Below are 17,254 nucleotides of genomic sequence, written 5' to 3' on the forward strand. Positions count from 1 at the left end.
AAGAAATTTATCGAATTCCTTTGCTGCTATCCCAAATTAAAACATTTGTTCCTTTTCAACCTAGTAAACACATTTTTGCTGACAAATGTCCATCCTTTTTAGAGTTTTGACTTTTCATGGCTTGATTTAGGTGAATGTTGACTTTTTGGAGAAATCCGCTGTTTGCATTTCATACTCACTATGAGTGTTTGAGAATACAGTACATTTTAAAACTTTGTTCAACAGATCATGAAAACTGCTGAGTTTTGAATTTCCATTGATTGTACCTGATTTCAAAATCTAGTGCTTACCACAAAATGCTTTCATACTGCCTGAAACTGAGTGTTGTTGCAATACTAGGCTCCAGATTTCAGACCTACTTCCAGGGCACTGAATTGAAATAGCCAAGTGATAAGTTATTGAATCAAACAAACCCCCTAATTTTCTTTCCTTGTGACTTTGTTTCACAAACAGCTGGTCTGAAAAGTTGTCTAATATATGCAACTGAAATTTATCTACTGTTGTTTCAAAACAAAAACAAGCTTCATATCTGGTGTAGTTTTCTCTTGGCAGCCATTTAGCAATTTTGCTGAAGGTGAATAGACCAAAATATGGTGAAAATTCAAGCTCTTTTCAATGTTGCACCAACATGTTTTGGAAAATATTGGCTGCTCAGAAGTAACTGATGACAATATTTCTGGAAGAACACCATACAAAGCAAAATGTTTGAAAAAGATGGCATGCAAACTTTACTGATACAGAATGCATGACATTGTGTGCAGTGTTTCATCATGGTATAAATAATCCTAGAACTTGTGAAAATTTGGTGTGGATTCAAGAGTACAGTCTCTTGATCACAACAGGATTAATATGACTCAGAAATGTTATGTGTAAATGATATTAAGTCTGAAAATGATATCTGTTGCATTATTACCTCTTGGACCATGATTTGCCATCAATACTGGATGCATTGATTGTCTTTAACTGACTGGTCAAACACAATCAATTTTCTGACACATTTGCTTTTGAGAAAAATTCAAAACTTATGCTTCTGAGATGAATGATTATAACTTTTGATGTCTTGAGAGTATCATTGAGATTTTTCACGCACAAATAAAAGATTTTGTCCAGTTTATGTGCTAAAAGTTTTGAAGCTGTAGGATTTGGGCACTTCTAGGAATTTGGCTTTCAGTACACAGCAGTGTTGGTGGGAAATGGTGAAGTGTTTTCATTTCAATTCAAGAAAACATGCACTTTACCATAAGAAATACACTCTTTTCTCCTCAAATTCATGATTCAGCACTCTAAAAAATGGTCAGGTACAAATTTTCAGGAAAAAAGTCCATGTGGATTGAAAGTCATTACATTATTTGTTGCGGTATTGAAATCCAAGATGGCTGCTGCAGGCCTAAAGACTGGTGATTTGAGCCAAAGTTAAAATCGGCATAACTTTTGAACTGTTGGGAGCTGGGGCCTGAAATTTTGCACTTTTTCTATCCTTACTGATAGTAATAACTGGTGAAAATTTGAGATGCTAGGTTTCAAATTTCCTTTTTGTCTCTAAGACAAGGCATAAATAATGGTCATTACATATTTTTCTTTATTGTAGTAAATCAAACTTAAAGCTTTTTCAATTGCATAAACTAAAAGTTGGAGGGCGATGAGATAAACTACCTGCATCAACTTGCTATAAAAGCAGGTAGTAATTTTACCTTGTGCTTATTCTTAGTACAAGTTTTGAAGAGTGCAGTTCGATTTTAACAGGTATTTTATCAAAGATATAATGGAAGTGGCAGAGGAACATATTCGGCATATTTTGCTTTGTGAGTTCAACAAAGACATCAATGCACCGGAAAGTGCGAGGAATATTAAATGCAGTATATGGGGATCAGACAATAAGCATAAGCCATTGTCAGTGGTAGTTCCAGAAACTGGAGCCTAGATGACGAGCCTCATCCTGGAAGATCTGCAAACCCTGGTGGAACAAAATCCCATTGTAACTGTTGAGGAACTAGCTGAAAAGCTTGGATTTGGTCATTCAAGTCGGCACTAGAAGAAAAACGACCATCTTTAGTTTCAAAACAGAAGGTGTTCTTCCATCAGGATAATGCTCGACCACTTACAGCGAGGATGACATTCTAAAGGCTGGAGCAGTTTGAATGGGAAACAATGCCCCACCCACCATATTCACCAGATATTGCCCCATCTGATTATCATTTATTCCACAGTCTTCAGAATCATTTGGACGGAAAAAATATGAATTCTGTAGATGAGGTCAGAACAATACTGGAGGAATATTTTTCGTCACGGACAAGTGAAATTTGGAAGAGGGGCCTTGCAGTTCTACCAGATAGATGGAAGAGCATTGTAGAAAATAAAGGAGAGTATATTTTAGATTGAAAAAGAATTTTGTTTATCTTAATTTTTAAAAATAAAAAGTATAATAAAACCACATTATTTATGGGATGACTCAATATGTGCTGTACATTAGCTCATAAATAATAGTAATAATAATAATAATAATCCTTTCTGCTAAAGGCACAAGGCCTGAAATTTTGGGGGAAGGAACTAGTTGAATACATCAACCCCATTGTTTCACTGGTACTTAATTTATCGACCCTGAAAGGATGAAAGACAAAGTCAATCTCAGCAGAATTTGAACTCAGAACATAAAGGTAGAAGAAATGCCACTAAGCATTTCATGCAACATACTAACAATTCAGCCAACTTGCTGCCTTGATAGAAATGATATTTTCTACTATAGGCACAAGGCCTGAAATTTTAGGGCAGGAGATAGTCAATTACATTGACCCCAGTACTCAACTGGGACTTATTTTATCAACCCCAAAAGGATGGATAGCAAAGTTGACCTCGACAGAATTTGAACTCAGCACATAAAGACGGATGAAATACCACTAAGCATTTTGCCGAGTGCTAATGATTCTGCCATACTTGCCACCTTATAAATAATAATAATAACGACGATGATGATTATCGAGTCTCTTATCCAAGATGATGTATGAGCATTCAGCTTTTGCCAAACAATCTGCACAAATGATTTGTTTATAGTGATCAAATGTATGTACTGTACATTAGCTCATAAATAGTAATAATAATAATAATAATGTTTTAACATTTTCTTTTATAAACAGAGAAGTGCAGTTTCCAAAGTAAATAACTCATTATCTGATATGAAATCAAAACATCATAATTTAGCTGAAGTATTGGATACAGTTCCGCATCAGATTGCTACTGAAGGAATTTTTCATTCAAATGATGAATCTTACATTGGTAATTATTCATTTCATTTATTCCCTATTTTCATTTTTTTTTTTTCATTTTATCCAGTTTCAGCTCATGAGCTGTGGCCATGTGAATGTATTTTATTTTTATTTTGTGCAACTCCAAAATATGAGACTCTACTTAATATTTCAGCCTTTCTGTTTTGGTGAATTTGTACTGCAGTTAGTATTAGTACTTTTGACGTGCTTCTACATTTCTGTTTATTTCATACTTCCTGCAGTATTTTTGGTCATATTTATTTTTCAACTTCGGACAGATGCAGGAGTGGCTGTGCAGTAAAAAGCTTGCTTCTCAATCACATGGTTCTGGGCTCAGTCCCACTGCAAGGCACCTCGAGCAAGTGTCTTCTACTATAGCCTTGTGAGTGGATTTGGTAGTCGGAAACTGAAAGAAGCTCATCGTATATATATATATATATATATATATATATATATATATATATATATATATATATATATATATATATACATACATATATATATGTATGTATTTGTGTGTCTGTTCTCCTGCCATCATTTGACAACCGATGTTGGTGTGTTTATGTCCCTGTAACTTAACGGTTTGGCAAAAGAGACCAATAGAATAATTACTAGACTTACAAAGAATAAGTCCTGGGGGTTGATTTATTCGACTAAAGGCTATGCTCCAGCATGGCCTCAGTCAAATGACTGAAACAAGTAAAAGAATAAAAGAACATTGATGACAATATGAACTACAGAACTTTGACAGAGATCATCTGGTATCCTATTGACTCAGCTGTACAAAAGACAGAAAGACTGAGGAAAAGTAAATATAGCACCTTGATAAAAAGAGGGGGTAGATGTGTCCAGTGTGTTTAAGTGGGGGTGGTACAGAGCTGGATATTTCAGAAAACTGGAAACTTGTCAAAAGTGTAAGAAATGACAGACAGGATGGGAATAGATTTTTAATTGTCAAGTGAAGAATTTGCTTTATATTTTATCTTTTCAGAGGCTGCTAAGGATGTGTGTGAAATTGAAATGAAATTTTAATTTTAGTTTTGCTTCTTCCGTTTTTTTTTTTTTAGATGATTTGACAAATAATTTTGTAGAAACAGAACAGCTTTTGGAGAAAATAAATGATGTAACCGAATCTAAGATGCCATCTTTGTCCTTGTACAATTCCCATTTGAAACATTTAGTTGAAACAATTTCCACAGAGAAAAGTGAAATTGTGCAGTAAGTGTCAATTTGGGCTTCAGTACTTACCACTTCCATCAATTTCTTTCCTTACAAAGTAATTAATCCATTAATTAAGCCATAAACATGTTCTTGTATCTATATAAAACTTAAGTGGATATATCGAGATAAGACTTAAAAAATATGACCACAGGTAAAGGCATGACTGTATGGTTAGAAATTTCACTTTGCAGTCATAATGGTGTCAGGTTCAATCCCATTGTGTAGCACCTTGGCCAAGTGTCTTCTATTATAGTACCTGACTGATGAGTGAATTTGGTAGACAAAAACTGTATGGAAGCCAGTCGAGTGTGTATGTATTAATATGTGTGTGTATATATAAACTAATTAATTAATATGTATTTGTGTGTTTATGTTCCTTCCACATGGCTTGCCAGCCAGCATTGCTTTTGGTTGTCTGGCAAAAAAGATCAGTTGAATAAGTACTAGGGATGATGCATTCAACTCATCTCTTGAAGATCATGCCCCAGCATAGCTGCAGTCCATTTACTGAAGATAAAGTGTATTACTGGGGGTGGGGGACACAATTACTGTCCAATTCATGTATCATTGGCAAAGATTGTTTTTAAGCTCGTCAAAAATCTTGTTTTTTTAAAATTATTATGTAATTTTCTATATAAGAGAAATATTGTTTTGTTTTAAATAATTTAACTTATGCATTATTAGAATTGCTCTCATTTTTCTCTCTTTTCTTTTCTCTTAAACCCTAGGATCAATGAGTTATTAGCTGCCATTGAATCTTTAACAATACAACAATCTTCTCTGAAGTTCCAGCATTTAGAAGAGGAAGTAGAAGTGAAATCTGGACTGATTTTAGATATTTGAATAATCTTTGTCATTAAATGGAAAAATTAATTTATTGGTTTTAATTCATTTTAAATAACAGTAATTCTAAGAATAAACTATAGATGCATTTATACTATTCTAAAAAGAGAAAATATATTTTTACATTTTTTATCTTGTAAATTTTGTTCATCTATAATCCTTAAATTAAAAAAATTTTTTTCTTTATTTTTTGCAATGCAAACATTGAGAAAATATTTTAATAGTCTATTTCATTATGAAGATTCATAGATTAATACATATTCTTTGAAATCTAAAGAAGATAAAATATTAAAATTAACATGTTCTTGTATTGAAGAAAAAAAAGTTAAGCAAGTTGAAAAGATTTTCTCATTTAAAAGTATTTTTGTTGTTTCTTTTAGTAAATCAACAAAATTCATTTTCTCTCAAGTTCATAAAAAAAAAAACATCCTATTTGGTAGAAATTGTATTTATAAATAAGTTGTATTTTTCTGAGAGAAGGTAAGACTATTGAAAAGGTTGCATGACGTAACGAAAATTTTAGGAAAATAAAAATAAGGAATAAGTGGAAATTTTACTGGTGAGTGTGTTAAATTATAAGCACAAAAAGAAAATGACTCTCCCCAGACACAACAGAATATTTTAATCACTTTTTCACTAAGTGACTTCATGAGAATCATTTTGGTCTCTGGTTAGAAAACAATTTATAAATGAAGTCCTTGGGAAGGTGAAAACTGATTTCATGGTTCAAATTTTCATTATCATCATCATCATCATCATCATTTTTAACATTTGTTCTCCATGCTGTCATAAGTTGGATGGTTTGACAGGAGCTAGCCAACTGAAGAGCTGCCTGGGCTCCATGTCTGTTTTGGCATGGTTTCTACAGCTGGGCTCCATGTCTGTTTTGGCATGGTTTCTACAGCTGGATGTCCTTCCTAACACCAACCACTTTACAGAGCATATTGGGTACTTTTACACAGTACTAGCACCAGTGCTTTTACATGACACCAGCATAGGTGCTTCCATGTTGTACTGGCACTGGTGTGTTTTACATGGCACCAGCATCCATGAACCTGCAAGATTAGGAGCACTCAACTGAAGAAGGATGCAAAGAACATTGTAATTTTATGTGAACATCAAGGACAATTTCTCAGACCCATCGGACGTTGGTCTAAAATGTCATTTAACTGTTAGACTATTTTCTTATTCATGCAACAGTATAGCTTTCATCCATCTGTCACTGTAAGGTATCTAGTTCTAGCTGACCTGTCTTAAGATGGTAAAGAAAACCAATAATTGCTAGATAGATAATAAAATGGTTGATAAAAGATCTAAAAAAGAGCTTATGTATGTTTTACTAAAATATATATATAAAATGAAATTTTAAAAACCACTAGTCCAGTGTTAGGTGTGGCTGAGAAGCTTGCTTTCCAATCATTTGGTCTTGGACAGGTCTTCCATTATAGTCCCAGGCCAACCAAAGCTGTGTGAGTGGATTTGATAGACAGAAACTGAAAGAAGCTTGTCATATATATATGTATATGTGCGCTTGTCTGGACATGACATGATGGTTGTAAATAAGCATTGTCATATAAGAGAGGTTGTTTGTTATCAGTCTTCTGAAAAGCATGTTTAACTTGGAGAAAATATTACCTGGCTTAGAAACTGGTGAAGATTGGTGTTAGGAAGGGTATCTGATCATAGAAAATCTGCCTCAAATTTAGTTTATACTCCTGCAAGTATGATGATAGTTATATCCTCACTCCAGTGAAAAACTGGCTTTATATCATCAAAATAAATCGTTACTGTACTTAGCATTGAGTTGACAGAAATGTTAAAGTGTCTTTATAGTATACAAGTACAAGAATGATTTTCCAAACATTGGTCTGGAATCTCATAGTCTGCGATAATTTACAAGCAGAAACTTTAAATTCCCACAACTGCTAGACTAGTATTCTGGTACCTTATATAGTTCAGTATTTATAAACTTTTATCATATTAACAAATATCATCGTTTAACGTCCGCCTTCCATGCTAGCATGGGTTGGACGATTTGACTGAGGACTGGTGAAACCGGATGGCAACACCAGGCTCCAATCTAATTTGGCAGAGTTTCTACAGCTGGATGCCCTTCCTAATGCCAACCACTCAGAGAGTGTAGTGGGTGCTTTTACGTGTCACCCGCACGAAAACGGCCACGCTCAAAATGGTGTCTTTTGTGTGCCACCCGCACAAGAGCCAGTCCAGGGGCACCGGCAATGATCTCGCTCGAAAAACCTCATGTGTCACTCGCACAAGAGCCAGTCCATGGGCACTGGGAACGATCTCGCACGAAAGATATCATGTGTCGCCCGCACATGAGCCAGTCCAGGGGCACTGGCAACGATCCTGCTCGAAAGATTTCATGATGAATGAATGAAAATATATATAATATTTTGCTTGGACATTACAATACCAATAACCTCGTTTAGAACTCCGTATATATATCTTCTGAACGAAGCCGTAGTCAAGTATAGAGCGGAAATAAAATGACAAAAGGATAAAATGATTTTCATATGAATGTCATTGGCTTGCAGCTGTTTCCACGAATAGATACGGTGGACTCATAGTTGAGTGATTGAATAACATCTTACAGTTTCATCAGAGCATCAAGTATTTTGAATATAATTGTATCTATATAAATGAAATTTTCTGTAAAGATTTTTAATTTGAGAATAATCTTCCAGTGATTCCTATAATAGGAAAAACAAATTCATTTTACATTCTACTTCTCTTTTTACTGTAAATAATTTTTTAAAATGCATGGAGATTGAAGCACACAAGTAATTAAAATTTTATGATTTTTATTTATAATAAATAATTCTGTTGACTTTTAATTATTATTGATATATCATAACCAAATGCAAAGTACTTAATGTATACAACTAAAATGGTATTAAATCAAAATAGTCATGTGTACCATATCTAACACATATACACCATTGAAAGGCATGATGCTGTAGTTTTTGTCTGAGAGAAAACCTCTTCATAGACATGTTTTTGAAAACTGAATATATATCAAAATAAGCATCCCAGCAATGAGAACATCAGAAGTATTTTGGCCTTGGGTTTTGTCAATGACATGTACCGGGTCATAACATGCTTAGACAAAAATTCACTTCACTCCAATATATACTGTGTATTTAACTATATATCAGAAAGAAATTTTCTCTCAGACAATAACCACAGAATCATATCTTCCAATTGTGTGTATACATTAGGTATGGTACATAGATAGCTATCTTAATTTAATACTGTTTTAGTTGCATAGACTATGTTTATTTCAGCCTGGCAAGCTTTCCGCAGTATTAATGAATATATTATTCTTTGTTCTCCATATGTGACAACCAGGCATACATCTTTGACAATGCCCAAGAAGACCAAAAACAGTCTGATGTTTCTGTTAGTCACTGCTGGAACAATGTTCACCTTGCTTCAATATATTGTTTTTAACACGTTTATGAAGAGGTTTTCTTTTAGACAAAAACCCACAGCATATCTTTCACCATCCGACATTCTTTTGTCAACCCTAAAACACAACAATAACCTAATTTCTATACTAACAATCTCAAGACCTGGACCTGACGTACGTAAACTAGACACACTTTGTTACAAAGTTATTTGCATGTTTGACTGAACCCTGAGCAATAACAACACCCACTTCAAATAATAAAATCTTCCAATAATATCTTTCCATCAGCACCCACCAAACAAACATACTTACCTCCTACCTTCTTCCATCACACTACCAATACATCTACTTCCCAAATGTATATACACCAAGCTTAATTATCATTTCACGTAGCTCCACTTACCCCAGAAATCAACCTACCAGAGATTATATAAAGCCAAGAGGAGCACAAATGTACCACAGTCCAATGAAGACTGGCAGGCTAAAACTTCAAAGCCACTGTCACCACTCTCTGAAAAGTATTTTTATATATATATATATATAGAGAGAGAGAGAGAGAGACAAGGTGTATGTACGCTGCTATATATATATATATATATATAATACAGAACGGGACAAGGATGTAAAACATCCAGACAGTTAGGTGATACAAGCAATATCGAGAATAGCCAGCCGAAATTGCAAAGATAATCTGGATCTCAACTGAAGAAAGAAAACTCAGAATGACCTGGCCTTGTTTTCTTTGTATCGTCTATCTGGATGTTTTGTCCCTTTCTTGTATTACCTAACTGTCTGGATGTTTTGCGTTCTTGTCCCATTCTGTATTATTTATATATATATATATTCAAATATGAAACAAGCTGCACTGGCACTTTAAGAGAGTACTCTCCATACCAAATTGTAGCCTACCAGCAAATACATGATGCATATATGTGGTTGATAATGTTTATTAGTCTAGCTCTGCTATTTCATATTTGGATTTATTCTTACATATATGTTGTCCAGGCATACTTGCACATAATTTGCATGCTATATGCATGGACTGGTGAAAAGATTCATTTCCGATCCTGTTTGTGGTGTGATGTTAAGCCACAAAAATGGCGAAATATTGATGTCCATCACTCCTGGTTGGGATTAGGGGTAAATTATCTCGCCTGTCTATGACTCTCAGGTGTTTTAACACCTGGTGCTTTGAGAGAGTACTCTCCACCATGCCAGTAAATACACAAGTCGTTAACATTTATATATATATAGTGTTGTTGGCACTCCATCGCTTACAACGTCGAGGGTTCCAGTTGATCCGATCAACGGAACAGCCTGCTCGTTAAATTAACGTGCAAGTGGCTGAGCACTCCACAGACACGTGTACCCTTAACGTAGTTCTCAGGGATATTCAATGTGACAAGGCTGACACTTTGAATTACAGGTACAACAGAAACAGGAAGTAAGAGTGAGAGAAAGTTGTGGTGAAAGAGTACAGCAGGGTTCACCACCATCCCCTGCTGGAGCTTTAGGTATTTTCGCTCAATAAACACTCACAACGCCCGGTCTGGGAATCGAAACCGTGATCCTATGACAGCGAGTCCGCTGCTCTAACCACTGGGCCATTGCGCCTCCACATATATATAGTGTATAGATGTAATTAAATGTAGATATTTTATTTTAAATGAAAACATAGTTGAAAGTGCTGATGATTCATATTTGTAGAGTAAGTATATATTAAAACAAAGGCTGAAAAATTTGGTATTATTTTTAATTCCTTGTTATATGTGTTTCATTGAAACACTTAAGAAAAACTGGGGGTCAGTGTAATCAACAAGTCCCTTCCAACCAAATTTAAGGTCATGTGCCTATAGTAGAAAGGATTATTATTATTATTAAGGTGGTGAGCTGGCTGAATCATTAGCACACCAGTTGAAATGCTAAGCAGTATTTCGCCTGTTGCTATGTTCTGAGTTCAAATTCCGCTGAGGTCAACTTTGCCTTTCATCTTTTCAGGGTTGATGAAATAAGTACCAGTTATGCACTGAGGTCGACGTAATTGACTAGCCCCGTTCGCCCCAAAATTTTCAAGGCCTTGTGCCTAGAGTAGAAATAATTATCATTATTAAAAAGGCAGTGAGCTAGCAGAATCGTTAGTAAGCTGGGCAAAATGTTTAGTGGCATCTCGTCCCTGTTTACATTCTGAGTTCAAATTCCGCTGAAGTCATCTTTGCCATTCATCCTTTTGGGGATCGATAAATTAAGTACCAGTGAAACACTGGGGCTGATGTAATCAACTAGGCCCCTCCCCTAAAATTCCAGGCTTTATGCCTTTAGTAGAAAGGATTATTATTATTATTACAACAGGAAGCTGGCAGAATCCTTAGCATGCTGGGTGAAATGCTTAGTGGTATTTGGTCTGTTGCTATGTTCTGAGTTCAAATTCTGCTGAGGTCAACTTTGCTTTTCATCCTCTTGGAGTTGATAAAATAAGTATCAATCAATGTGATCAACTGTTCCACACCCCACAAATTCCAGGTCTTGCGCCTATAGCAGAAAGGATTCTTATGAATATCATAAATATAATAAATAATAATAGTTGCATATTATCTTTGAATCTTTGTATGAAGAGTTAGTTTAGATCTATATGTTCTCTACATGCATATAACTACTGTGAATTTATATTATTATTAATAACAATATTTATATTCATGTATTTCCTATACTATAATGAAATACATGTAACAAAGAATTAAAAATATATTAAATTCACCAGTTTTTTCTCTTATATATGTGTGTGTATATATGGAATAGGGACTCTTGTTGATCATAATATATGATATATATATAATCACACACACAAACACATATGTATATATACAAGGCTTCTTTCAGTTTCCATCCACCAAATCTACTCATGATGCTTTGGTTGGTATAAGGCTATAGTAGAATATACTTGTCAAGGTTATATATATATATTTGTGTGTGTCTCCTTGTCTTGATATCACATAATAGTTATATGCATCACTGTCATACAAGCAGTGACTTTTATTTCCAGTCTTCCATGAAAACATGTCTGGTCATGAGGAAATATTACCTTACTTGGAAACAGGTCAAGGTTTGCAACAGGAAGGGTATCTAGCTATAGAAAATTTGTCTCAATGAATTCCATCTGATCAATGCAACCATGAAAATATGAACAACAAATGATGATGATAGTTTATTGGTCCAGTGGACTCTTGTTACTCCGGAATTTCTATGATATGAAGCTGCTTCTCCAAACAAACCAAACTGGGTCTTGAGTCCAGAAGTGATTGCATGCCATTGAAACTCTTCAGTAGTGGTTCTCAACAGGGTCCATATGGCCATTGTGGTTCCATATAAGAATTTGTTGTTAAAATTTACGTGCAATAAATTTCTCATACTTCTAGAATACAGAAAATATTTTTATTTTTTAATAAAATTCCTAATATTCAATTAAAAAAATATTCAAGACTCCCTTTGGTCATGAATGACCATGGGATTGCACCTTCAAAGTTACCCTCCGAGGTACAAGTCTGGGCAATGTTGTTTATGGAAGACCAGCAGTTGCCCATGCATTCCAGCCTCTCCTCTCGATGCCACCGATGTTATCCAAGAGAAAGGTAAAGGCCGATACAGTTTGGCACCAATGATGTTGCAACTCATTTCTACAGCTGAGTGAACTGAAGCAATGTGAAATAAAGTGTCTTGCTCAAGAACACAACACACAGCCCAATCCAGGAATCAAACTCACAACCTCATGATTTTAAGCTTGACGCTCTAACCACTGAACCATGCAACTTCATATAAAAATTATAAAAATATAATAGGATTATTTTAAGCATTGAATGGTTATGAGGGTGCAACTGAGTTAAATAGGAACCAAGGTAAAAAAATGGTTGAAAATCACTGCTAAAAAATGGTTGAAAATCACTGTTTTAGAGCAGTGCTCCACAACCATTTTTCACTTGTACACATATTCTTTTCGAAATTCAGCGGCACACCTGAACTAAAAATATAACTATAAGTATAGGGGAAAAAATTATATTCAGGTTACGCTCTGGCACACCTAGCATTGTCTCATGGCACACCAGTGTGCCGCAACATACTGGTTGCAGAGCACTGCTCTAGAATAGCTAGTTACTGGATTAGCCTGAATAAATTATTCTACTGGCTTGTAAAGCAGACATAAAATGATAATGATAGTAATGATATTCACAGTTCATGAACAAGCAACAGCCATTGCTCATACTGGTTATCAGATCTTAAGAATGTACTCTCACATGATAGATATGATGACTCTATTGTAGGCATGTTTTGTGTACATCAACTGCTGTCATTTATTTGTATTCTCAGCCTGTATACCAATGTGTTTAAGGCTGTAGAGCTCTTCACATACTGCGCTGAATCACTTCCTTTGTATAGTTGATGCCATGCAATGTTAGAATGGCATATTGCATTGAGCAATGCTTATCTGTTGCTGCTTGCATTAACATGCTTTTCACAGCTGCATATGCATCTCACAGTTTTTAGTTAATCCACACCTTATGCCTGAATAAGATGAGCAAGTCTGAAGTTGAGTCAATTTCCATTATATATATATAGACCCGTGCTGATATTCATAGCTTTGTGTGCTGTGTCAGGCTATATGCACTATTCTACAACACTCCACCAGCATCTAACAAAGAGGACTACTTCACCAACCTGGGCCACCGACCATCCCACTGGACGCCAGTTCCAAGCAGTCAATCATTTTGTGGGCAGCTGCCAGCTTGTTGTGGACCGGTTTAACTTTCGCAGGCATCCCTGACATCTCAACATCTCTCCAGCTGAACTTTTGGCCCTTCAATGCCTCTGATACCACAAAGACATTATCATAAAACTGGCCAACAAGGGTGGAGCTGTGGTGGTGTGGTGCACAGGCCTCTGCAAGGCTGATTCTCTCTGCCAACTTCAAGACACCGCCTTCTCAACTCGTGGCTCACCACTTCATCCTTCGTGAATATTCCCTCACCACTATCCATACCGCCCTTGCCGGAGTACGTTCCATGGACCATGCCTCTGCTCTCTCTCCTCACACCCACCCTGCCGTTGCCTGTCTCCTATTCCCCCCCAACTATCACACCTCCACCCTGCTCCTCCAATGTACCATTCTCTGAGCCTTCAGGCAACTCCAGTCCGTTTTGCACATCTTCCCCAACCTATCCCTTCCCTCCTTCTAATGAACCCACAACCTACGTGACCGCCTGATTCACAGTTTCTTCTTTAACCCTACCTCCCAACTTGGCTCATTCCCTTGCTCCTGCCTATGCTGCTGCACTTATCTACCTCATCAACACCACCTTCCTCACAGGCACCCATCATCGTCCCTATCATATCACTAATTCCTTTACCTGCACTTATAGCTATGTCATTTACTGCATCGCCTGCTCTTTCTGCCCTTCTCTGTACATCGGTCAAACGGGATACTGCTTGGCTGACCGGTTTGCAGACAGATATGTGGTAAGGCAAAGGAATTGAAAATGCCCTGTAGGACTGGAGACGAAAGAAGGACAGACAGGAAGTCAGAATGAAGACAGAAGTAAAGTATTAGGGAGAGCAAGAGAGTGGGAGGGAGGCAAAAGTGATGCATAGAAAGAGACGTCGCACAAAAAATATTCCAAGAATATTTTACAAATGAATAAAAAAAAAATCACAAGTGTGTAGCGTTACATAAATATATTTTTGAAATTTAACAAAAACACAACAAACAGGAAAATTTTACAAAAACATAACAAATAGAAAATTCGTAACTTATTCCTCATCAGTCAACGTCTAAAAGATCATCCCAATTTCGGGCCATAAATGTTGATATTATTCACTTTTGGTGGCATCAATGGTGAAAAGCCACTGGGAGTAGCTAATAAATGTACAGTACAGTGACGGGGATATATGAATATATAAAATTCCAGGCAATTCATTAAAATAGTGTGAAGCTTATTCCATCTGCACATGTCTCTCGATCGACAAACATTATTGCTAACGATTAAAACGAAACTTAGATTAAACTTGTAACATTCCGATACATTAAAGAAAATTTCCCAGCATTTTAACACGTGACTTAACAGTTGTCATTTATAAATATTATTTTTTGTAATAAGAACGTGGGCAGTTATGTTAATGTGTAAGTTACTAATTACATTTCGGTAAAATTTACCACTCCAAAACCAATGACAATACTATAAAACAAAAATACAGTTTAACTCCAATAGTTCTGCTAACATTTTCGCGGTAACGTTGCACTTTGAAACAATTCGGTAATTTCCGTTGTCAAATTGTCATTTGACGGTCTTTCTTGGTGCGGGAATTTTTACATGATGTCAAAGAAACCTTACTTCACCGATGGAATTCCCAGGTACGTTTTATTATATATTTATTAAAGCAATACCAATAAATGGATGAATTTCTTCCTTTTATCAGTTTCAATTTTTACAAAAGGAATATGTAGTGGACATAAAATATTTCAATCTGTTTATTAATACAAAATTGTTTTGATAGATTAAAAGGACTGATTAAACTCACTTAACTTGCTTCTGAACTCGTTTACAATACGTACGTAAGATATTAATAATTGAACAGATTTATAATGTTAAGAGTGCAGCTTCAGAAAATTATCTGTGAATATATTCTACAACGAAACGATAATTTGTCTCTGACCTTTTTTTTTGCTTTAATTCTTTGTTCCACGGCCTTAATTGGCATACATTTACAAGATTTTGCTTCCTCATGACGTTCAGAAAATGGATGTTTTTGATATATTTTTGAGAGGTATTTATATAATATGGATATTAAAAGAATATCCATTTCCCCAGAAGTTATGAGGAAACAAAGTAAAAAAAGTGGCACACTTGTGTAAGCATGTCCCTTGCTTTATGCTTATCTAAAAGCATTCACTGACATAAACCGAATTAATGTTGTCTCAAATATTTATCATTAAAAAAAAAAACCTGACTTGAATATCCAACATATAAACTTATTCGTCTATAAAGCTTTGAATTTGTTCAAGTTATTATATGGATGACAAGCTCGGCGATTTTCTACTGAAACTTAGTAAAGTAGCTTGTTTTAAAATTTTTTATTTAGAAAAATAATAAAACTTCGTTAATATTTTTCAATGAATTAGAAGTATTTTATATATATATATATATATATATATGTATATGTATAAATAATTTCTACCTTAGAAGCATTCCAAAATATTTTTTTCACCTAAAACTTCAAAATTATTCATGTAATTAAAAGGAGCACTTGTTCGTTTCAAAGGCCTTACGAAAGTAATAGTATTTATCTTGTCTGAGGTTAGTGTTTTTCGGGTCAGAGTGATTTTCTTTGGGAAAAAAACAAAAATGGGCAAAAATTGAAACTATTTCCATTGGCCAAAAGTTGAATGCAATGGAGGGTATAATTTTATACAAAATTGTGTGTTGTGGTCAACATTGAAATACGCTTGGGTAATTAATAGCCATGCTTTACCTATGTCAATTAGGAATATAATCAATATATTTTATAGGTCTATCTTCAATAATGACAGCTTTACACTAAAAGCGTTGTAAGGATCACTATTTTTTATTTAGTGCGTTTTCTACCGAAACACTTTAAAACTTCGTATACTTGTATATTTTGTCTTATAGAACAGAAAAATTTTTATATTCGAAGTTATTTCATGTTAAAAGTTGTCATATTTCGGTAATTTCAACCAATCATTGACGTCTATTGAGGTGAGAACAATTACTGCTGTGGATTGTCAACAAGACGTTGTGGCGGTGTAATGGGATCTTTTTCCTTGAATAAAATTAGTGCCGTTGTTTGTCAACAACAACTATCTGCGGTACTGTTATTTATGACATCGTTCATGCGTTTGTACTAGTTTTAGCTTTAGGGTGTTAGGGTTCGGGTTTTAAGGTTAGGGTTATGAGAATTTTTGCCAAATTTGGTGAAAATCTGTTCAATACACCGCCACAAATTTTTCACCAAATTTGGCAAAAATATTCATAACCCTAACTCTAACCCTAAAAACCCTAACTCTAACTCTAAAACCCGAACCCTAACTCTAAAACCTGAACCCTAACCCTAAAAGCCTAAAGCTAAAACCAGTAAAACGCACGAACGATGTCATAAATAACAGTACCACCGATAGTTGTTGTTGACAAACAACGACACTAATTTTATTCAAGGGAAAAGATCCCATTACACCGCCACAACGTCTTGTTGACAATCCACAGCAGTGATTGTTTTTACCTCAATAGACGTCAGTGATTGGTTGAAATTACCGAAATATGACAATTTTAACATGAAATAACTTTAAAAATATAAACTTTTCTCAACAACACTAAGAGTAAAAGATGTTTTATATGACACATTCTACCAGTGTCCCAAGTTTGAAAGTGTTTTGTTAAGAAAACAAATGGTGTCCGCCAAATCAGAAAGATCCTGTTGTAATATTTAGCTTGGACGC

At 35.1% G+C, this 17,254-nt stretch overlaps 2 protein-coding genes across 2 annotated transcripts in view; both read left to right on the forward strand.

Annotated features, from left to right (window-relative positions):
* The window catches only part of LOC106880657 (uncharacterized), a 39,319-nt gene extending 33,965 nt beyond the window's left edge, over positions 1–5,354 (forward strand). The window contains exons 12-14 of the mRNA XM_014930702.2: positions 3,132–3,270; positions 4,328–4,478; positions 5,210–5,354. Coding sequence (XP_014786188.1) covers positions 3,132–3,270; positions 4,328–4,478; positions 5,210–5,324 — 405 coding nt within the window. The 3' untranslated portion in view covers positions 5,325–5,354. The remainder of the gene's footprint in view (positions 1–3,131; positions 3,271–4,327; positions 4,479–5,209) is intronic.
* A 9,207-nt stretch (positions 5,355–14,561) lies between these two features.
* LOC106880652 (uncharacterized) overlaps positions 14,562–17,254 on the forward strand; it is a 26,745-nt gene continuing 24,052 nt past the window's right edge. Inside the window, exon 1 of the mRNA XM_014930696.2 lies at positions 14,562–15,154. Coding sequence (XP_014786182.1) covers positions 15,114–15,154 — 41 coding nt within the window. The 5' untranslated portion in view covers positions 14,562–15,113. The remainder of the gene's footprint in view (positions 15,155–17,254) is intronic.

Source organism: Octopus bimaculoides, chromosome 14 (genome assembly GCF_001194135.2).
Source record: "Octopus bimaculoides isolate UCB-OBI-ISO-001 chromosome 14, ASM119413v2, whole genome shotgun sequence".
Taxonomy (NCBI): Eukaryota; Metazoa; Mollusca; class Cephalopoda; order Octopoda; family Octopodidae; genus Octopus; species Octopus bimaculoides.